Raw genomic sequence first — 22,796 nt, 5'->3', positions numbered from 1 at the left:
AAGGGGAAACAACCCATCCCAGATCTTGAACCCACTCCCTCCTGTCACTTGCCCCCAACTCTCTGGGTTTTAAATGGGAAGGAGATAATTAGAACCAATGATAATAATAGCTTGTTGTACCCAGCAATTATTCAGTGCTTGCTGGATGCCAGATCATTTCACATGCTGTGAAAGTGCCTAGGCCAGGACCTGACATTAGGAAGATGCTCAAAAAGTATTTGCTGACTGACTAATATTGGCCTATTCTGCCAATGATGTTTCAGTGCTCAGGGATTTTGTTCTTTTTAACCGTAAGTCAGCTGTCATCTCAAGAGAAAGACAGGCCCATGACGCCATCTCCTGAATAAAAGCAACACTTCTCCACCTTCAGTATTTCAGACTTTTGTTATAAATGGCAGAAACCCAACCCAAAAGAGCCTAAACAAAAAAAGGGAACTTATCAATTCATATGATCACACCACAGAAAGTAGGGGGTGGGGAGCAGGGACTTCTCTCTCTTCCTCCCTCTGCTTCTTGTCTCTGCTGGCTTCCTTCTCTCCTAATGCAGATGCCACCCCCCCCGCCCCCGCCTGGGGGTGGGGAACATGGCTGCTGGCATCTCCCCCACTCACAGCCTCTGAGTCTTGTTAGCCTGGAAACAAGAAAGATTCTTCCCCAGTAGAAATATCCCAGGGAAGGATGTTGATTGGCCCCACTTGGGACACGTGCCCATCTCTAGACCAATCCTAGGGAAGTATTTTGATTGGCTCTACTTGGGTCACATGCCCATCTCTAGACCAATCACTGTAGCTGGAGAGATGGGACAGTATGATTAGGGTCACGTGACCCTCTTTGGTTGGGGGAAGTCTGTTGGTATCCATTACCTGAAGGAATGGAGCAGTGTTCTTAATTGTAGGCAACAGAAGCTAACTTTTGCTGATTTAAGCAGTGCAACTGGGTGCTCACACGTGAGCTAGGGAATCATGCTTGGTGCTAACCAGGTGGAAACAAGCCCCCAAAGCCATCGCAGCCCCAGTCTGATAACTACAGGCTGTGGCTAGCACCACTGCCCCACCATGCCGGGAACGTGATCTTGTTGTCACTGCCACCAAGGGGCCAGCAGCTTCTTTGTCTGGCTGTGGACCCAAAGGCCAGCCTGAGTGTATATGATGGGTGCAGCCCATGACACCCATGCTTCAGCTGCAAGGGAGGATAGGAAATCAAGGAGCTGTATTTTAGTGTTGTGGGTGGCCAAAACTCACAAAAAACGTACACCACAGGGTATATACTGTACATTTGTGCGCGGCCACTAACCACTTTGTTCCTGGAGATTTTGTTCCTTCAATGTAGACCTGTTTCTACTAAATGTCAAATGAGAGGTAACCAGATCTCCTTCTGCAGTGGAGTCCACCCCATTAAATCTTGGCACTTGCAAGCGGCTCCTCTTCATGCTAAGAAGGTCACGACTTGATGTCTGGGCTGGCGAGCATCATTTCTCTCCTTCAGATTTTCCAAATGGGCTTTCTTGGGAAGCAGCTCCAGGCATCATCAATTTAAACATCTTTAATCTGATTTCTTTTGCAATTCTATGCTTTAATCAGAGGTCAGCTGTCACAGCTCAGTTGTTAAGATGGGTCAGTTTCCTTGATGGACATCATTTCCGTGACACCTTGGATCCTTTGCTGGAGGTTTCCTGAGGGCAAACTGAACTGGCAGGAAGTGAAAGGAGACACGGGGGTAGGGGTCCCGGGTGGTGGGAGAATTCATTATCCTCACTGCAGCGGCTGAGCTCAGCTTCACTCAGAGGCAGAGGGAGGCCCTGGCTGCCCTCCCCAGATCCCCTGGTCACTGGGAACGCCTTACTCTACTTTTCCATCCGCCCTCCTCAGGCAGCCAGGCCCTGCCTTAAAAAAAAATCTTTTTATTGTGGTGAAATACACATACCGTAAAGGTCGCCATTTAAATTACTTAAAAACATACAGTTCGGAGACAATTTGTACATTTACAACGTTGTGTAACACCACTACTGCCCAGTTGGAGAACATTTTCATCACCCCAAAAGGAAACCCCATGCCCACTAAGCAGTGGCTCCCTCCCGGCCCCTCCTCCCAGCCCTGGGCAACCACAGGTCTGCTTTCTGTCTCCATGGGTTTGCCTATTTTACATTCTGGATATTTCCAGATTTGATGCATGTGATTCCATATACGTGGAACCATACATACGTGGCCTTTTGTGTCTAGCTTCTTTCATAATGTTTTTGAGGTTCATTCATATTGGAGCATGAGTCAGTACTCCATTCCTTCTTATTATTGAATAATATGACATATTTTGTTTATCCATTTATCTGTGATGGACATTTGGGTTGTTTCCACCTTTTGGCTAGTGTGAATAATGCTGCTGTGTTGGTGTACAAGTTTTTGTTTGAACACCTGTTTTCTATTTTTTGGGGTATACACTTAGGAGTGGAATTGCTGGACCATGTGGTAATTCTGTGTTTAATTTTTTGAGGAACTGCCAAACTGTTTTCACCGTGGCTGACCCATCTTACATTCCCACTGCCCTGCTCTTCTTGACCTGGCGTCTTTAAATGCTTTGCAGTGATTTTTCTTGGCTGTCACGCTTCCCTTCCATTACCTTGGAGTCAGGCTTTCAGAATCTTCTGGTTGACAAGAGCCAGTCTGCTGAACAGTCCAAGCTAATGTACTGGGAGAGGGTTAGGGATGTCTTGTCTGAGCCAAGTGCTGTATCACGGGGGCTTCTGGAGTTAATCCCTTCATCTGTGCCACTTAACACAGAGGAAGTGGTGCTGACAGTGGGCATTTAGTCCTGGTAGGAGGGGAACTATGGCTGTGACAGGAGTGGGGGGGGGTCCCAATTTGGGGGCAGGTGGAACTTTATAGAATCGCTGGCTTTAATGACCCTGTCCCCAATACAAAGACTGTCCAATTCTGACCTTGTTCACAACCATCTGAGGGAAATTATTCAAATAATGGGCGAGTATAAATTAAGGGGAATTACTAAAGAAACTTGGGTACAGCTTATGGTGTTTTAAATGTACTGATTAAGCTCGTGAGTTTATCAAACAATGAATGAAAGGGCTTGGACTCTTCTTGTTCTATCCATCCATTCACACCACTTATTTATTGAGCTCCTACTATATGCCCGTGTGTGCTAGGGCTTGGGGACATGAAGGAGACTGAGTCAAATGTGGTCTTTGTCCTTTGGGGGACACTTTCTCATGGGTCACTTTCTGTAGTGGACAATCACAGCTCTTTCCTCAGGGCACCTCAGCACCTCCTCCAGGGGCTGGATTCCAAAGGCAAAACATAAGAAGTCTAGGTATAGAAAAATTGTTTGTTGATTCCTTTCACTACTCATGAAGATCACTGTACATGGGTTTTTTGTGTGCTGCTTGAGTAGAAATAGTTGGGTAAAGCTGTGCACCATATGAGGGGAAACAGAAGGACAGGAAAGTCACAGTGAGTATGCTATTGGCTGCAAGTAACAGAGAATGCAATGCAATTGGCTTAACTCTGAAGGAAAATGCATCATCACATGTGACAAGAAAGGCATATATAGGGAAGCTCCAAAGTTCTCTTCTCTTTGCTCTTTTCTTCTCCCCAGGCTGGCTTTCCTCATGGTTTCAGGCTGCAAAGTTCCAGGGGTCCTATGCAGACACGACATCACTGAGTGGAAGAAGAGGGGCTCTTTCTTCCTTGTGCCTCTTTTTCTAGAAGCTTTATAGCTTAGCTTTTACACTTTGGCCTATGAGTCATCTCAACTTAATTTTAGCATACGGTGTGCGGTTGGGATCCAGGTTCATTTTTTTCCATACAGATATCCAACACCATTAGCTCAAAAAGACTTCCCTTTCCCATTGGCACCTCTGTCAAAAATCAATTGCCCAGGGATGTGCAGATCTATTTCAGGACTCTTTTCTGTTCTATGGGCTGATTCATCTTTCTTTTTGCCTATACTACTCTGTCTTAATTACTGTTGCTTTAGAATAAGTCTTCAAATCACGTAGTGTAAGACCTCTAACTTTTTTCTTTTGTGTCTCTTCTGGAGACACACTAGCAGGGTTCCTTCTTGTCCCATTGGCCAGGACAGCCTCAAATGCCCATTCCCAGCTCAACCACTGGCCAAGGGACTGGGACCACACGGGTGACCTAGCCCATCAGAATTTCCCTTGGAGAGGGGAACGGGTCACTTCTTCTTCAAATCACGTGGAGGAAGAGTAGACACCTGAACCTGAAAGTCAGAGGGGAAAGCCAGGCTTTCCAGGAAGAAATGGGTAAGACTTTAGGGTAAGAAGCCAAGAGTGTCTGCCAAAATGCACAAAGCAGTTCAGTGGAATTTTTAATTATAGGAGAGAGAGAGAACAAAAGAATAAAAGGGACATACAGTAAACCTCAACTCATTCTGGATATTCTTCCCAGCCACTGATGACGATGACCAAGGTGACATCATGGCCATAAGTGACAACAAGGCTTAGCACACAGCACAGTGAGCAATGACCCCTGCCAACGAGGCCAACGAGGCGGGCTCCTTCTCCCCCGATGACAGAATCAGGGGCTCGGCAATACATGAGCTCCATCCGGGGGATGACAGGCCAGGTCTGGGTGGTGGGGAGCGAGTCTTTGAGCTCTTGGCTCTGGCTTAGCTCTTGTCATTGTTCATTCTTGAAGGCATGGGGATGAGTAACAGCTCCTGTAACTCTTGAGCTACTCAAATATTTCTTGGGACCATCTCGAACCATTCCTTATGGTACATGTGACCTGGAGGGTGGTCCCACAGAGGGACGGCTTCAGCAGTACATCACTCAAGTGCCCGCACACAGCTATGCTGATTCTGACTCCCTTGTCCCCCTCCTTACCCTCAGTAGCTCCATCTTCCCAACTTATTTGTCAGCTCCTTCGACTCCCCACTAGTCCTGTCCCCCGGGGCCCTCACTTAATGCTTCAATTCCTTCTAGAAGAGAGAAACAAGGCTTTGAGGCTGTTTCTACTTCTCAGGCCCTGGGCGTGTGACCGCAGAAGGATGGGCAGACTTATCTACACCATTGCTTCTCTCTCTCCCTTTCATTTTCTCCAGGCACTTTGGTGAGACATGGTAGGATATGACTTTACGGCATTTCAAAGGTGCTGAGGGTCTGAAACTTGAGTCCAAGTCCAGCCCAAGGAGCTGCCCACCCAGGTCCACGTTAGCTCCAGAAGTGCTGCTTGCAGGGAATCCTGTACAGATCATCCCCCCGTGTTTCTGAGGCAGAGTGGAGGAGCTGATCGTGGGTCCTGTAGAAAGGAAGGCATGGATGCCAAGTCCAGCCTGGACAAAGGACTTCACCTCTCTGAGCCTCAGTTTCCCCACCTGTCACATGAAGGGTAAATATTGACCTCAGCGGAGATCTAAGGGGGTGTTTTGCAGGGTGTCTGGCACTCAATAAGAATCTGGCAACTGCTATCCATCATTAGTCTTTTCACTCTTTCAGAGGAATAAAGCAGTTTCCTTCAGGGAGAGGGCTGGGGTGGGATGAGGTGAGAGGTGGGTGTTAGAATCACGGAGGGTCTGATAGGACGGAGACTAGGACGCCTTTAGGGAGTGGGACGTGAGGAAGCAAAGGGCCCGTTGGTCGGGAGGGGCCCCTTTTCTGGGACCAGCCAAGTATCTAGAGCCCTGGGTTCTGATCCAGACGCTCAGCTGGTCTTGGATCCCAGTGAAGACACAGTAGACAGGCCTGGATTTCCAAGCCAAGGCTGAGAGCAGGTGACGGGTGGGGGGAAGCCATAACAATGCACGCCTCCTTTAAGCTGATGGGCCAGACCCACGGGGCTCTCCGTAGCAAACATGTGGTATGCTAGGAAACAACTCCACTGAGACTACTCTTTCTGGAAACAGGGGGAGAATGTGGATTATCTCGAGTTCAAAAATGTGGGCTCCCAGGAGGTCTGTAAAGTCGAGGTGGGGTGGGATGGAAGTTGGTTGACGAGGTTCGGTTGTGTTTTCTCTGGCCTCCTGGGCCTCCTGTGCTCAGGCTTGGCACGGTGGGCCTCGTCACTTGTGTGACCATGTTTACATTCTTGGGAGCATTGAGCGCTGGGAAAGGCTCAGCTAGGCCATCCTGGATGACAGGTGCCTGCCCAAGGCTCCCTTCCACGGCAATTGGGGGAGGCTTTGCTACCATGAGCTCAGACGTTCCCTTGCATCCTTCTTGTGTCTCCAAGGGACCCCGGAGATGGTTCTAGAGTGGGGGAGTTGCAAGAACCACTGGAGGCCATCTTGTCAGCCCCCTTCCATCTCCCAGATTCTACAAATGAGGAACCAAGACAGAGAGGGCGAGGACCTCGCTCAAGGTCACAAGGCTATTTGGGGACTCAAATCCATGGTCCAACTTGTTCTTGTGATCAGCCTGAGGAGAAGCATCTTGCTTTCCTTGGGACCAGTTCTGCTCTCAGCTCCTCGGGGAGAAGGTTTATGGCTTCTTGGCATCTACAAGTTTGACCCTCTGAACTTCGACCTTTCTGAAATGCAAATTGGAACAGGTTGCTTCCTGAGGGACAGTCTTCAGTAGCTCTCCAGGGCCTCTGCAGAAACCCCACGTCCTCTGTAAGACACGTAAGGCCCCTCAAGATCTGGCCTTTGTCCTCTCATCTGTCATCACCCTCCAGTTGTATGGGGTAGCAGTGGACCTCTCGTGTCCTCCTGCCTCTGCACATCCTGTTCCTACTCCTCGAATGCCCTTCCCCTCTTGTTCTTGAAGGCTTCTCAAGCTCACTCTGTGGCCTCTTCTGACTCCTGGGCTCAGCCACTCCTTCCTCTGAGCTCCCAGAGCTCTCGGTAATTCCTCTATTAGCACTTAGCTCATTGACTTAGAATTATTTGTTTACATGTCTCTTCTCCCCTGGGTAGGAAGCATGTCTTACACATCTGCATGTCCCCCCTCCCCCAGCAGGGCCTAGCAGAGTGCTGGACACCCAGCTTAGGCTCAGCCAATGTATGTATGCAGAGTGAATGACCGAAGGACTCATTTGTCCTCAAAGGTCCCCTGCACGGTGCCTGAAATGTCACCGTCTGTGAGCCCTGCCTGGTTCCTGGCTCCTGTTCGCCTTTGCCTTCCCACAGCTGGGGCCTCTTTTCTCTCTCCAACAGCTGGCCCAGCCCTGCCCAGATTCTGGGGCCAGCCACAGCCTTAGCACAGGAAGATTTAAAGAGCCAGTGTTCAGAAGTGCAGGTGACTCAACCTCCCATGAGCTGGACCGTGAGTTCTACTGTCACCTGGGTCTAGGCACTTGGTTCCTACCCTATCCCATGAGACAGGCAGCTCCCCGGAGACCATTTTCCCTGGACCCTAGTCCTTCTTATAAAAGGTCCTTGCCCTGGTCTAGAACTGGGTCCCTGAGGATGTGTGTCACTTCTTCCCCATGGCCAGCGCCCAGACATCGGGCCTCTCTGATACCCGCTGACCCATTTAGGTGGCAAACCTTCATCGGGCACCTACCATGTGCAGGTACTGGGTCTCTGCTGCCCCAGAGCTCAGAGTTAGGGTGGGAGGGGCAGAGAAGACATTGGTGATATAGTGTGGTCAGCACTAGGACAAGGGGTCAGACAAGGGGCTGTGGGGTCACAGGGCAAGGTGCCGAAGTGACCTCAGAGGCGGGGTCTGAGCTGAGATGGAGGGGGAAGGAGAAGTTATGGGCAGGAGGTGGGGGGGCGCTTCCTCCTGGTTGAGGGCTCCGGAAGGGAGGGGCTGGAGAAATCCACCGCCCCCACCCCCCATACAGACCCAGAACTTTCAGCCATGTCCATGGGGCTGCCTGTCCCTGTCCTGGAGCATGATCTTCTCAGGGGAGGGACTGAAAAGTGAGAGGACCAAGCTGGGCTCCCTCCCATGTTTCTCAAAACCAGGCAGGCCCACAAAAGCTGTCTCTTCTTTATTTATTCAGTCAATATTGAGTGAGTCCCCCCCACGTGCCAGGGACTGGGCTGGGGAACTGGAGGCTGACTGGGGGAAACAAGATGCAGCCCTGCCCTCAAGGGGCTCCTAGGCCGGTAGGGAGAGAGACGCAGAAATAAGCCATGAGAGCACAGGCTGAGCTGAGCAGTGGAGGGGTGCCCGACCCTCTCCAGGTGGTGGGAGGGAGCACTGTCTGGGAGGGGATGGCTATAGGCACCCAGGCAGCACCACTAGCATCTCCCCTGTGTCCCAGAACCCTCACATGGGATCCAGGGGATCTAGCGAGGCGGGTGGGCAGAGGGGCATCCCCCATCCTCTGGAGTCATCAGATGACCTTAGACAATGTCTGATAACACTTAGAAGACGCAGCAGAGCCCAGGGGCTTCGGAATCTTTCCAGAGCTGCCTTTTAATCGACTCTCTACTACTTGAGAGCTGAGTGACTTTGGGCTGATGACTGAGCTTCAGTCTGCTCATCTGTAAAATGGGTTTAGTGTTAGAGCCTCCCTCTAGGGTTGCAGCGAGCACTCGAGGAAATCATAACTATGTGAAAACGCTTAGCACATAGTAGCTGCTCAACTTCCGTTGCTTGATTATGATAACAGTAATAGACAATAACTGGGAAGCACAGATTCCTGAGGAAAGAAAGGGAGTTACTGTGTGTGTGTGTGTGTGTGTGTGTGTGTGTGTGCGTGTGTATTGGGGGGTCAGTTTTTAGGGGGCTGGGTGGAGGGAGCCACAAAAGCCAGGGCCCGTGGGCAGCCCTCCAGGGCAGGGGCAGCGCCGTTCCCCCTCCCTCTCCCGCCCCCGCAGCGAGGCGCGCGGTCGGCGGGAGGCGCAGGTGTCCAGTGCCTCCCGTGCGTCCCCATCCCTTGCGGCTTTGGCCGAGGGCCCAGCTCCCTTCTGCCGTCCGCCCCGCGTCCTCCCCTAACCCCGGGTCTGGACTGGCGAGCAGCGGGGCCGGGAAAGTTTGAGTCACAGTGAGGGGAGCGGAGGAGGCGGGGCCGTGACCCTGAACGGGGTGGGCTCTAAGGCCGCCTCGGTCTCCCAGCAGGGGGACCCCGCCGCAAACCCACGTCCCGCGCGCACCGGCCGCGGTCCGACGGAGCGAGGCGCCGCGCTGCAGCCGTGCATCGGGTGGCCGCTGGGTGCACCAGTGCGGTCGCGCTCTCAAGGCCCCGCGAGCCTCCACCGCGGCAGCCGCAGCCCCTCGGCCGCGCTCAGCAAAGATGCCCCGGGCGCCGCTCCTGCGGCTGCTGCTGGTGGTCTCGGCAGCAGCGGCGGTGGCCGGCGAGCCCGGGACGGCGCTGCCCCCTACCACGGGGGATGCCACCCTGGCCATCGTCTTAGACGTTACCGGCTCCATGTGGGACGACCTGATGCAGGTGATGCACGGCGCCTCGCGCATTCTGGAGCGCAGCCTGAGCCGTGGCAGCCAGGTCATCGGCAACTACGCGCTGGTGCCCTTCCGTGATCCAGGTAGCGTCCCCCCGAGCCCCCGGCGTCCGCCGCGCCCCTGGCCCGGTGCCCTGGCGCGGTGCGCTCACCCGCCCGCATTGCGCCCCGGGCGCACTGGACGCCCGCAGGCTGTACCGCGGCCCGGCGGGGGGCGCCTTCTCGACGCCTTCACTCTGCCCGAGGCCGGGCACCTGGGGCAGGCCTTGCAGCCGCCGGGCCCTTTCCCCGGGAACCTGCTCTCCCCTTCTCCCGCGTCTCCCAGCTTGCGTCGTCAGGCCAGTGACGGAGAGGCGGGGGCACTGCGTTCAAATGCCGCGCAGCCACCTCCTGGCTCTGCGACTTCAGCAAGTGACCTCACCTTCCGGAGCCGCACCTTCCCCCTTTAGGAAACGGGGCGAGAACTGCCTCCCAAACTTGCTGAGATGTTGAAATGGGTCCTTCGTGTCCAGGGCCTGGCACGCATGAGCCTCCGCAAGGTTTGCGGATTTGCCTTTGTTAATTCTTCCAATTCGCTCCCGTCGTGGGCTTCGGGGGCCAGAAGAGCCACCCAGGATGGAGAACTTCGCGTCTTGCCCCTCACCTGTTCTCGCGAGAAAAACAGCAACCACGTCGCCTCTACCCGCAGTATTCTCACTGCCAGGTCCCCCCACCTAACCCCTTCTACCCTGCAGACAGCAGCTCCTCGCCTGCAGCCCCCTATCTTTCAACTAGGTGTTAGGGGCATGCCCTTGAAAAGATCCCTGGGAGACCCCACTGTGGGGAGTTTCAGGGAAAACAGCTGTGGAGCGTGCTTAGACTCCCAACTTTCTGAGTGGCAGGACTGCTTTTTCTCCAGCATTTTTAATGAAAAACTTCAGACTTACAGCAAAATGGGGGGGTGAGGGTAGGAAATACATAAACACCTGTCTGCCCACCCCCCAGATCCTGTGATTAATTTTACTCCGTTTTATCACGTTTCTATTAGTCACCTCTCTATCTAGTAGGATAGCTTTATAAAGCCAAAAAATAACATAAAAATGGCAGATTCCTTGCAGAATTGCTCTGCAAAGTGTTCTTGTGCTGAAAAAATACACAGTGGCCCAAGGCTATATGAGCTAGTAAGCCCTTTTAGAAGAATTTTTCTTTATTAATCACAGCATCATTACAGATATTTGAAAAATGGGCCACAGTCGGTGTACATAATCCCATGCAGCCCTTCGGCTGAGTGTGGAGTCCCTCTGATTCCAGGAGTTCTGGGCTCTGTAGGGCTCTGCAGCTCAAAGCACAGAAGTCAGGGGTCTAGAAAAAGTTTCCTGGGAACATCAGAAGGACAGCTCCCGTCTGAGGGTCAGGGGGCAGCAAGGCTGGTGGAATTGGGAAGACGTGGGGTGTGAGGTGTGTCCTGGGGGTTTCAGCTCTGACGTAGGTCACCCTCTACCCCCCTAACTTTCTCACTCCCTTTCTGGGTCATTCTTGGGCTTCCAAAGATATTGCATTGAGAGAGCTTAGGGATCATTTAATCCAACGCTTCTCTTGCAATTAGAGAAACTGAGGCTCAGGACACGGATGGGACTTATGCAAGGCCACCTGCCAGGCTGATGTAATTTCTGATTCATAACCCATATTTGTCTCTAAAATGCTTGGCTGCACTTGTAGGGCAGGAGAGCAGCCTGTTGCAACCAGACATAGTGTCCCAGGACCCATAGCATCCTCACTGCCCCCTCTCTGGCCATCATCTTCATGAAGCCCTCGTGCCATCCCCAACCTCTCCTCTCTGGGCGCCGAGCGCGTGTGTGACTCTCCAGCCTTCACTCCATCTTCTATGAAACAAAAAAATCCCATCCTTCTCCCCACCCCTGCTCCCCAAACCATACTCCCTACAGGCACCCCAGGTCCAGGGGAGGGGGACCTCAGCGTTTATTGAGTCTCTGCTGTGTGCACAATCTTGTGAGGCTTCCGGTGTGAAGGGGGCAGGGTTCACACCAAGGAGCCGGCAGTCTGCTGGCGACAAGCCAGGCAGAGGGTGGAAGTTGTCACTGCTGACGGCTCCTGACTATCGGCTAGCAAGGGAAAGGACTAACCAAAGGCTCTCTGAGGAAGCATCATTGGAGCAGGACTTGAAGCAGATGAAGGGAAATTTAGCAGCTTTGGACCATTTGGCAATGCTATAGCTGCCAGGGATGCAGTGGGACGGAGGTCTCCCTGAGCACATGGAACTCGCTGGGTGGTGGCTGACATGTAGGGGCAGGTGTGTGTGGGTGTGCAGCCAGGGCGTAGGAGGGGTGAAATGGGAAAGCGGGGAGAGACGAGATTGGTCCTGGCTGTGACTGTGGAGCTGAGGACTCGGAGCACTTAGATTTCCTTCTATGGGCTGCGAGCAGCCACTGAGGGCTTCTGAGCAGGGATTGAATCTGTGGTTTAGGTTAGGCTGTGTTTTTTGAATCAACCAATGGAATTCCCTTTGGTGGAAGAGGAGCTGAGAGTCGGGGGTTTTAGCTGACAGTTCAGGCCCCCCTAGGGCTGCATCCTGGGAGGGCCTTCTTAAAGGAACCCCCTACCTTCAACCCCAAAAACCATGCTTTGAAGGGCAAGTTTCAGTGGTTCTGGACTGCACATGCTTGGAGATAAACCAGAACCTGTGCTTTGGAAATATTTTTTTAAGTGTTTAAATGAAAAAAAGTGGTATGTTCCCAAACTGCAAAGTTAGACTTTTGCTAATGGTTTTATTCTGGCTGAAATTTAGGTTGTTTTCGGGTTTTCTCTATTAAAATGTTGCAAAAAGCACTCTGGTGTGTAAATCTTTGTCTGCATCTTTGATTGGTTTTTTCATTGGATTAAGTTTTTGGAAGTGGAATTCCTAGGTCATTATAAACACACTGAGTGGGTAGGCAGCTCTTCAAATTGTTTTCCAATGTTTTGGGAGTTTAAACTTCTATCAGAGGCATTTGAGGGGACCGTTTCAGAGCAGCTGCCCCCAACCCTAGGGATTAGGATAACATTTTTTTTCCTAATTCAAAAGATGGAAAATGATATCTTCTTATTTTAATGGCTAGTGAGGCTCAGTAAGTTCTCAAGTGTTTACTAGATGTTTCCGTGTGTGAATTTCTTCTTTTGTAAATTGTCAGTTCCTTTACTCATTTTTCTATTCGGGGTTTTTAGTGGTCTTCTTATCAGTCAGTATGGGGACTTTATACTGATGATATTAGTTGTTTTTTATTATGTGGTTAGCATTTCCTAGTCGTTTGTCTTTTAATATTTGTGATTCGTGATGTTCTGAAGTTTTAAATGTTTATGTAGCAAAATCTATTGCCTTCTTCCCTTTGTAATTTCTTCACTTTCATTCTCAGAAAGATTTTTTTCTATCACAAAATCAGTTAGGTACATGTTCTAGGTTTTTTCATTCGTTTTCTTTTTTTTCTCTTCATATTTAAGTTTTTAACCTGGAATTTAAAAAAAATTGGCAGAGGTATTAAAAATAATTTGATGTAATTCTTCCAGAACAGGATAATTGATGGTACAGTTACATTTTATCAAATAATCCTTTCTTTTTCATTCATTTAGATCCTGCCTTTATCCAAAATTACTTTATATCTATTCGTTTACCTGGGCTTTCCATTCTGTCCCATTGTATGACAGTTCTTGTGCCAGGAGCACATTGTATTCATTATTTGGCTTTATAATAGGGTAAATCCTACCTCCTATTCTTTTTTTTTTTTGGGGGGGGGGGATAGGCGGGCCTCTCACTGTTGTGGCCTCTCCCGTTGCGGAGCACAGGCTCCGGACGCGCAGGCTCAGCGGCCATGGCTCACGGGCCCAGCCGCTCCGCGGCATGTGGGATCCTCCCGGACCGAGGCACGAACCCGTGTCCCCTGCATCAGCAGGCGGACTCTCAACCACTGCGCCACCAGGGAAGCCCCTACCTCCTATTCTTAAAAAATATATATATATACCCCCAGCCTTATTGAAATATAATTGACACATACTATTGGGTTAGTTTAAGATGTCCAATGTATTGATTTGATACATTTATATATTGCAAAATGATTACCACCATAGCAGTCAGCTAATGCCTCCATCATGTCCCATAATTACCATTTCTTTTTTTGTAGTGAGAACATTTAGGATCTACTTTCTTGGCAATATTCAAGTACATAATACAGTATTATCAGTGATAATTACTATGCTGTTCATTCGATTCCCAGCACTTATTCATAACTGTAAGTTTGTGCCCTGTGACTAACATCTCCTCATTTCTCCCACTCCCTGATTCCTGGAAACCACCACTCTCCTCTCTGTTTCTCTGAGTTTCACTTTTTTTTTTTTAGAGTCCACATATAAATGAGATCATACAGTATTTGTCTTTCTCTGTCTGACTCATTCCACTTAGCATAATGCCCTCAAGGTCCATCCAAGTTGTCCCAAACAGCAGGATTTCCTTCTTTCTTGTGGCTGAATAGTATTCCATTGTGTATATAAGCTGTATCTTCTTTATCTTTTCATTGGCTGACAGCTTTAAAATTTTAATAAACTTTTAATTAGAACAGTTTTTAAAAAAAATATATTTATCTTTGGCTGCTTTGGGTCTTCGCTGCTGTGTGCGGGCTTTCTCTAGTTGCAGCAAGCTGGGGCTACTCTTTGTTGTGGTGCGCGGGCTTCTCATTGTGGTGGCTGCTCTTGTTGTGGAGCACGGGCTCTAGGCACACAGGCTTCAGTAGTTGTGGCACGTGGGCTTCAGTAATTGTGGCCCATGGGCTCCAGAGCACAGGCTCAGTAGTTGTGGTACACGGGCTTAGTTGCTCCGTGGCATGTGGGATCTTCTCAGACCAGGGCTCGAACCCGTGTCCCCTGTATTGGCAGGCGGATTCTTAACCACGGTGCCACCAAGGAAGCCCTAAAACAGTTTTAAATTTACAGAATTATTGCAAAGAAGTTCCCATACACCCAACACCCAGTTTTCCCTTTCATTAACATCTTATATTACAATGGTACATGTATCACAATTAACAAACCGGTACTGATATGTTGGGGGTTTTTAAAAAATTTTTTTTGATATGGACCAATTTTAAAGTCTTTATTGAATTTGTTACAACATTGCTTCTGTTTTATGTTTTGGTTTTTTGGCCTCGAGGCATGTGGGATCTTAGGGATCCCGACCAGGGATCGAACCCGCACCCCCTGCATCGGAAGGTGAAGTCTTAACCACTGGACCGCCAGGGAAGTCCCCATATGTTATGATTAACTAAAGTCCATTACTTTTTTTTTTTTTTGGCTGCATTGGGTCTTCGCTGCTGTGCACGGGCTTTGTCTCTAGTTGTGGCGAGCTGGGTCTACTCTTCGTTGTGGTGCGCGAGCTTCTCATTGCGGTGGCTGCTCTTGTTGCAGAGCATGGGCTCTAGGTGCGCAGGCTTCAGTAGTTGTGTCACGCAGGCTTCAGTAGTTGTGTCACGCAGGCTTCAGTAGTTGTGGCTCACGGGCTCTAGAGTGCAGGCTCAGTAGTTGTGGCAGACGTGCTTAGTTGCTCTGTGGCATGTGGGATTTTCCCAGACCAGGGCTTGAACCTGTGTCCCCTGCATTGGCAGGTGGATTTTTTTTTTTTTTTTTTGCGGTACGCAGGCCTCTCACCGCCGTGGCCTCTCCCGCCGCGGAGCACAGGCTCCGGACACGCAGGCCCAGCGGCCATGGCCCACGGGCCCAGCTGCTCCGCGGCACGTGGGATCCCCCCGGACCGGGGCACAAACCCGCGCTCCCCGCACTGGCAGGCGGACTCCCAACCACTGCGCCACCAGGGAAGCCCGGCAGGTGGATTCTTAACCAATGCGCCACCAGGGAAGTCCTAAAGTCCATTCTTTATTCAGACTTCCTCAATTTTCCCCTAACATTTGTTCCAGGAGCCCATTCAGGATCCCATTAAGTTGTCATGTCCCTTAAGGCTTCTTTTCGTTGTGATGGTTTTTCAAACTTTGTTTTTGATGACCTTGACAGTTTTGACGAGTATTGCCCAGATGTTTTGTCCCTCAGTCATGATTTGCCGGATGTTTTTCTCTGGTTAGACTGGGTAATGGGAGGAAGACCACAGAGGAACAATGCTGTTCTCATCATATCATGTCAAGGGTACATTCTATCATTATGACTTATCACTGTTGACGCTGACCTTGATCACCTGGCTGAGGTTGTCAGGTGTCTTCATTGTAAGCGTACTCTTTTCTTTCTCCTTTTCTGTACTGTCCTCTCTGGAAGAAAGTCACTTACACGCAGCCCACACTTAAGAAGTAGGGAGTTGTGATCCACCTCCTTGAACATGGGGTATTTACATAAATTGTTTGGAAATCTTCTGCATGAGAGAGTTGATTCTTTTCCATTTATTTGTTTATTCAATCATTTATATACATCAGTATGGACTCATAGTTTTATACCTTGGGTTATAATCCAATACTACTTTATTTTGTTGCTCAAATTTTTCCAACTTCAGTCTTTGGGACTCTTTCATTTAGCTTCTGTGTGCCTTTGACATACCCTATTGTTGTGAATTTTTTTAAAGCACTTTCTTACTTTCTGGCACTACAGGATATTTCAGACCCATCTTATGTATTTCCTTCCCCAGTCCTAGAATTAGTCATTTCTCCAAGGAGCCCTGGTTCTGTTGATGGAAAAATGGTATTAGACACCAGCATCTGAGTGCTAGGTGTGCTTGTTGCTACTGGGGTGTCACCGCTTCTGCATCTTTAGCTGACAGAGCAAGGAGATACATGTTGTATATGTAACCTTTGTGTATACCCATATCTATAAATAGTTCTCTGTTTAACTATATCTGTATTAAGCTGAACATGAGTTCATTCTGATGTCTCCAGCTCTCACTGATTACCACGTGGATCCTTCCAGCCTCCTATTCTTGCTTATCTATAACCTCCCGCTCTGACAGTGACTAACCTGACCCTTACCATTCACCACTCACTCGTCATTTACTTAATTTTCAGTTCTAGTCCACATTTATCATGGTTTTAGCATTGCTAACTTGCACCCCGTGGAAAACAACTTTGTTCACTAGAGTACAGTTCTTTTGCCTTTAATCTTATAGATGCAACTCATTTCCAGAGTTACTTAGCCCTGCAGCTTCTTCATGTTCTTATTACTCATCTTCTTCGTTTTCACAATATTCTTGAACATGTTTTCTTTTCAGGTGAAAAGTAGAAAACATAGTCAACTTCCAAAAAAAAAATTCCTACTGTGAATTTGCTCAGAATTGGGTTAAATCTTGATTTGGGGAAGAATTATCATTTAAAAAAATCTAATTGTTTTCCTCTAGGAAACCTCTTCCTTTTTTTTTTTTAAAATATTTATTTCCTTTTGTAAAAAACTTATAGGCTTTTTTTTTCCTTATAGGTTCCACCCATTTCTTTTTAAGATCATTTCTAAATATTTTGGGTTTTGTATGACTATTTTGACCAGGAATTTTTTTCATTACATTTTTTGCAAATGAGTATTGCTAGTGTGTTGGAAAGCAATTTATTTTCATATATTTATTTTGTTTCCAACTTTCTTACTGAAGACTTTGTAAAAAAACTAGTTCTAATTTTTTGGGGGGTAATGTTTTGAGTTTTCTTGGTTGACAATCACAGCCTGTCCAAACTGTAATATTGTCTCCTCTTTTCCAACCATATTTTTTGCTTGTTTGGAATGTTTTGTGGTATTTAGCACAGTGTTAAGAAATGGTGGTAGCTGAAGTCGGTCTTGTCTTGCTTCTGATTGTATATCATTGTATGATATTGGTTCTTCGTTTGAGGTTTTCTTCATCAGGTGAAGGAAGAGACTTTCATTCTTAATTTTCTAAAGGTAGAAAAAAACACCCCCAAAACAAAAATCCCAAATGGGGATGGTGCTGAATTTTAGCCAGTGACTTTCTGGCTTTGTTGAGATATTTGTAAGATCTTTCTCCTTTTGACCTCTGGATGTGATTCCTTCATTTTAAACCATTTCCACATTCCTTGCATAAGCCCTCCTCAGTCATTGTGGATTATTCTTTAATATACAGCTGGATTCTGTTTGCCAGTGTCTTCTTTACGAGTTTTCCATTTACTTCAATATGTATGATCAGTAAATGATATTCTTTCTTTGTGCTCTTTGTCAAATTTGGCACCAGGGCTTAGCTCTTTCAGTGAATAACTGAAGTTATTGTTTCCTCAGAAAATTACAAATTTAAAACATGCTTTTTAAATGTTCTAATAACACAACTCTCAAGAGATGCAAACGCTTTTAATCATTTTCTGTGCTTCCAGACCGTGTGTGTGTGTCGTTCACTTGTATACATATATACACTTAGTTTTTTTATTATATAAAAAACGGGATTATACTCTGCATACTGTTTTGCAACTTGCTTCTTCTCCCCCACATGCTATATCATGGATCTCTTTTTATGTTAGGAAATATTGATCCCCTGCATTGTTTTAATGACTACAGAAGGTGTTACAGGAGGGATCTTAATTTATCTTACCTTGATTTATCCAACCATTCCCACATTATGAAAAATAGTTTGCTTTCAGTTTCCTTACAATATACACACACATTTGCAAAAACGTATCTATAGGAACGGGACTTCCCTGGTGTTCCCAGTGGGTAAGACTCTGTGCTTCCAATGCAGGGGGCCCGGGTTCGATCCCTGGTCAGGGAATTAGATCCTGCATGCATGCCGCAACTAAGAGTTCGCATGCCGCAACTAAAGATCCCGCATGCCGCAACCAAGACCCGGCGCAGCCAAAATAAATAAATATTTAAAACCCACAACATATCTATAGGATAGATTCTCAGAACTGTAATTGGTTCGTTGTTAAAGCATATGAACATTTTAAAAATTTTAATTGGTATAGCAAACCATCCTCCAAAAATGCTGTACCATCTAACCCTCCTACCAAGAAGAGTGTGAGACTGCTTTTTTCCCAAACACTTGCTGGCATATGGGGACGTCACTCTTCTCTTTTTTGCTAATTTGATAGGTGAGAAATGGTGACCTGTTTTAATTTGCGTATGTCTGATAGAGAGTGAGTTTGAGCATCTTCTCTGGGTCGCCAGGTGTGCTGTCAACTTTCCCCAGGGAAGAGGTGGTTTTAGGGACTTTGCTAGTGGCGCAGTGGTTAAGAATCTGCCTGCCAATGCAGGGAACACAGGTTCGAGCCCTGGTCCGGGAAGATCCCACATGCCGCAGAGCAACTAAACCCATGCTCCACAACTACTGAGCCTATGCTCTGCAGCAAGAGAAGCCACTGAAGTGAGAAGCCCTCACACCGCAACGAAGAGTAGCCCCCGCTCGCTGCAGCTAGAGATAAAGCCCACGCAGCAACAAAGACCCAAAGCAGCCCCCCCGCAAAAAAATTTTTTAAAAATAATAAAGTATGTTCTGTTATTAAAAAAAAAGTTTATTAAAAAAAAAAAGAAAAGAAACAGGAGGACTGAGTCCCCGAGAGGGGACACAATTTGCCCACAATGGTGGCAGATGGTGAGACCCTGCTTGGGGCCCCTGCAGCGGGAAGAGGGGGTATGTGCACACCCAGAGTGGCCCCAGGGTTCAAGCCCTGCTTTCAAGGAGGTGGGAAAGGCAGGCTCGGGGAAGAGTCCTGGACGTGAGGTCTTTCTGAGACTGGCTCTCTAGCACCTGGCTGTGACCGTGACCTCTGGGACACACAGACTGGGCGAGGGACTGGAGGATCCCCCACGTGAAGGGCTGGGTGGTCTTCCTGTGTGTGATCCTCATATGTCCTAGAGGCTCCACACCCTTGTCTTATCGAGTGGAAAATATTTCCCTATGGAGAGGTGGTTCTGGGCCAAGCTTCTGGGGCTCATATGCTCAAGGGCAGCACAGTGGAGACAAGGTCATGGGTTTAATCATCCCTGCACCTGGCAAGCCCTGCTCAGAGGGAACCCGCGCCACATCTGCCCAGCTGTTTGGCAGGTGCCCACCTTCAGTCACGAGCCTCCCGCCCCCTCCAGGAACAGGAATGAGGGGCTGGGGAACAAGTGCCATATGTCTGCAGCTTCATGCATGGTTGAGAGCTTGGATCTGGGGTCAGACGGACCCAGGTGTGAATCCTATCTCTGATGCTTCCTCATTGTAAGACCTTGGGCAGTTTGCTCTACCGTGCTAGCCCTCAAAGTCTCACCTATAAAATGGAGATAGTAAATAAGAGACTTCATAGGTTTCTGTAACGTTTTTCTCAGTGAATGTATGTCAAGTGCATGAACAGAATCTGGTGCTTAATAAATATTAAAACAATGGTAGCTGTCATCATCATCAGCATCACCCTCATTTTTGGAGGCAGTATAGCCAGTGGCAAATAAAGCAGGCTTTGGAGCCAAATATGTGGATTTGGACATTATTCTAGATTGAACAGTGTTGTTACAGAATTCCTGTCCTTCCTAGAACCTCAGAATGTGACCTTTTTTGGAAATAGGGTAATTGAAGATGTAATTAGTTAAGATGAAGTCACACTGAAGTAGAGTGAGCCCTTAATCCAATGTGACTGGTGTCCTTATAAGGAGAGAAGAGACACAGGGAGAAGGATTGGAGTGATGGTGAGTTTACAAGTCAAGGAATACTGAGGATTGCTAGTATCACGAGAAGTGAAGGGGAAGAAGGCATGGAGCAGATTCTCCCCAAGAGCCTTCAGAGAAAGCATGGGGGCTTCCCTGGTGGCGCAGTGGTTGAGAGTGCGCCTGCCGATGCAGGGGATGCGGGTTCATGCCCCGGTCCGGGAGGATCCCACGTGCCGCGGAGCGGCTGGGCCCGTGAGCCATGGCCGCTGAGCCTGCGCGTCCGGAGCCTGTGCTCCGCGGCGGGAGAGGCCACAACAGTGAGAGGCCCGCATACCGCAAAAAATAAAATAAAATAAAAAAGAAAGCATGGGCTGCTGACACCTTGATTTTGGACTTCTAGCCTCCAGGACTGTGAGAGAATGTACTTCCATTGTTTAAAGCCACCGGGTTGGGCTTCCCTGGTGGCGCGGTGGTTGGGAGTCTGCCTGCCGATGCAGGGGACGCGGGTTCGTGCCCCTGTCCAGGAGGATCCCGCGTGCCACGGAGCGGCTGGGCCCGTGGGCCGTGGCTGCTGGGCCTGCGCATCCGGCGCCTTTGCTCGGCGGCGGGAGGGGCCGCAACAGTGAGAGGCCCGCGTACCGCAAAAGAATAAAAAAAAAAAAAAGAAAACATAAAAGCCACCAGGTTTGTGATATTTTATTACGGTGACCACAGGAAACCAGTACAGTTATTGACTACCACTTGCTAGCTGTATATGACCTTCAGCAAGGTCTTGGCATCCTCAATTCTAACAGGGAGCTGTTAATAAGACTGAGCTAAACACTGTAAAATAATAAGTACTCGATGCATTGAAGCTGCTGTCAGCATCCTCACCCACTTCTACCTCCACCACCATCATCATCATCATCACATCATCATCACCATCAACATCAGCAGCATCATCACTGTCATCATCATCATCATCAGCAGCAGCAGCAGCAGCATCACCATCATCATCCACATCAACATCATGCTAAGAAGGGCTTTTTATCCAGATCCAGTCCTTCCTGGACTGGGTGAAGGAGGGAGATGGAGAGGGGCTCAAGCAAGCCCTCTCAGTGGGCAAACTCACATGGGGACATGCCAGGTGTCCTGCCCTGTCCTGGTACCTCACTCCGTCCTGCCGGAAGACAGGTCTTGAAATAGTTACCCTGCTGAAAACACCCCGTCCTGGGGAGCTTTGGCATGATGAGTGATGAAGGTGCAGTAGGTCCCAGGAATGACAAATGAAGCCGTGGACCGGCATTAATTAACGACAGGAAGGCATCTGTCTCTGTCTCACTGCCTGGAGCTGTAGATGGATGGGTGGGCAGGTGGATAGTCGGGCAGCAAGGAAGACAGATGGAGAGAAGACCTCTGTGCTCCCAGCCCCGTGTGGGAATCTTGAAAGCTGGTCCAGCCCTGGAATGATGGGACTGGTCAGTAGCAACCAGCACCCAGAGCTGGTTTGGGGATTATCTGTTCAGTAAAAGGAAGAAATCAGACTAGTTTTCGCACATCAGTGCGTCTGTGTATGTAAGTGTGTTCTCCCCTGAGAGCCTTCTTTGTTCAGAGCTTGGGGCAGAGCTTTTAAAATGCCTGCCGTCTAACTCAAGAGGAATCACAAACACTTTTGTCCATCTGGCCAGCTCTCCCTTACTACGGCCAACCCCTCTGCATGCCCCAAATAACCACATTTGGTTTCCTGCCTCATTTTGGATCTGTTTCTCTGAGTGACAGGCAGCAGCGTGCTGTGGTGGGAGCGCCTGGGGATCAGGCAGGCTTGGCATTCAGAAATATTTGCTGGGTGTTGATTGTATGCCTGGCATTGTGCTGGGCACAGGATGTAAAGATAAAGGGTCCTGGACTTACCTGGTGGCGCAGTGGTTAAGAATCCTCCTGCCAATGCAGGGGACACGGGTTCGAGCCCCGGTCTGGGAAGATCCCACATGCTGCGGAGCAGCTAAGCCTGTGTGCCACAACGAGTGAAGTCCACGCACCTAGAGCCTGTGCTCCGCAACAAGAGAAGCCACCACAATGAGAGGCCAGTGCACCGCAACGAAGAGCAGCCCCCTCTCACCACAACCAGAGAAAGCCCGTGTGCAGCAACAAAAGACCCCATGCAGCCAAAATTAAATAAATAAAAATTTAAAAAAAATGATAAAGGGTCCTGACTTGGAGCTGCTCAAACAGTATACTCAAACAATATTTGTTATGAGTAAATAAATGTTATTCATTTACTCATTTGAACAGTATTTATTAAGCACTTACCATGTGCCAGACGCTGAGGTTGGCAGGAGTTCTGTGACGATGAACAAGAGAAGGGGTCACTGTTGGTGTGATGTAGCCAATCAACCCTAGTACCAAATCTTCCCACCTGACCTTGAAGGACTCTCTTCCCCTCTCTGACCTCAGTTTCCCCATCTTTTTAAAGGTGGGGGTCTTCAGATCTCTTCATTCTCAACATTGTTATGTTTGGCACATAGGTTTGTAGTCAAATCATTTTTCTCCCCAGCGCATTCCTTTTTTTTTTTTTTTTACTTTTTATTTTATATTGGAGTACAGTTGATTAACAATGTTGTGTTAGTTTCAGGTGTACAACAAAGTGATTCAGTTATACACATACATGTATCTATTCTTTTTCAAATTCTTTTCCCAATTAGGTTGTTACAGAATACTGAGCAGAGTTTACTGTGCTATGAAGTAGGTCCTTGTTGGTTATCTATTTAAAATATCACAACGTGTACATATCAATCCCAATCTCCCTAACTATCCCTCCTTCCAGCCTTCCCCCCGGAAACCATAAGTTTGCTCTCTAAGTCTGTGAGTCTGTTTCTGTTTTGTAAATAAGCTCATCTGTATCATTTTTTTTTAGATTCCGTGTATAAGAG

At 48.5% G+C, this 22,796-nt stretch overlaps 1 protein-coding gene across 1 annotated transcript in view; it reads left to right on the top strand.

Annotated features, from left to right (window-relative positions):
- The first annotated feature begins 9,158 nt into the window (after window positions 1-9,158).
- Window positions 9,159-22,796, top strand: part of HMCN2 (hemicentin 2) — a 148,713-nt gene continuing 135,075 nt past the window's right edge. Inside the window, exon 1 of the mRNA XM_060101560.1 lies at window positions 9,159-9,408. Coding sequence (XP_059957543.1) covers window positions 9,159-9,408 — 250 coding nt within the window. The remainder of the gene's footprint in view (window positions 9,409-22,796) is intronic.

This window comes from Mesoplodon densirostris, chromosome 6 (genome assembly GCF_025265405.1).
Source record: "Mesoplodon densirostris isolate mMesDen1 chromosome 6, mMesDen1 primary haplotype, whole genome shotgun sequence".
Taxonomy (NCBI): Eukaryota; Metazoa; Chordata; class Mammalia; order Artiodactyla; family Ziphiidae; genus Mesoplodon; species Mesoplodon densirostris.
Note: the sequence above shows the minus strand (reverse complement) of the source record. Positions and strands in the feature narration are given on the sequence as shown.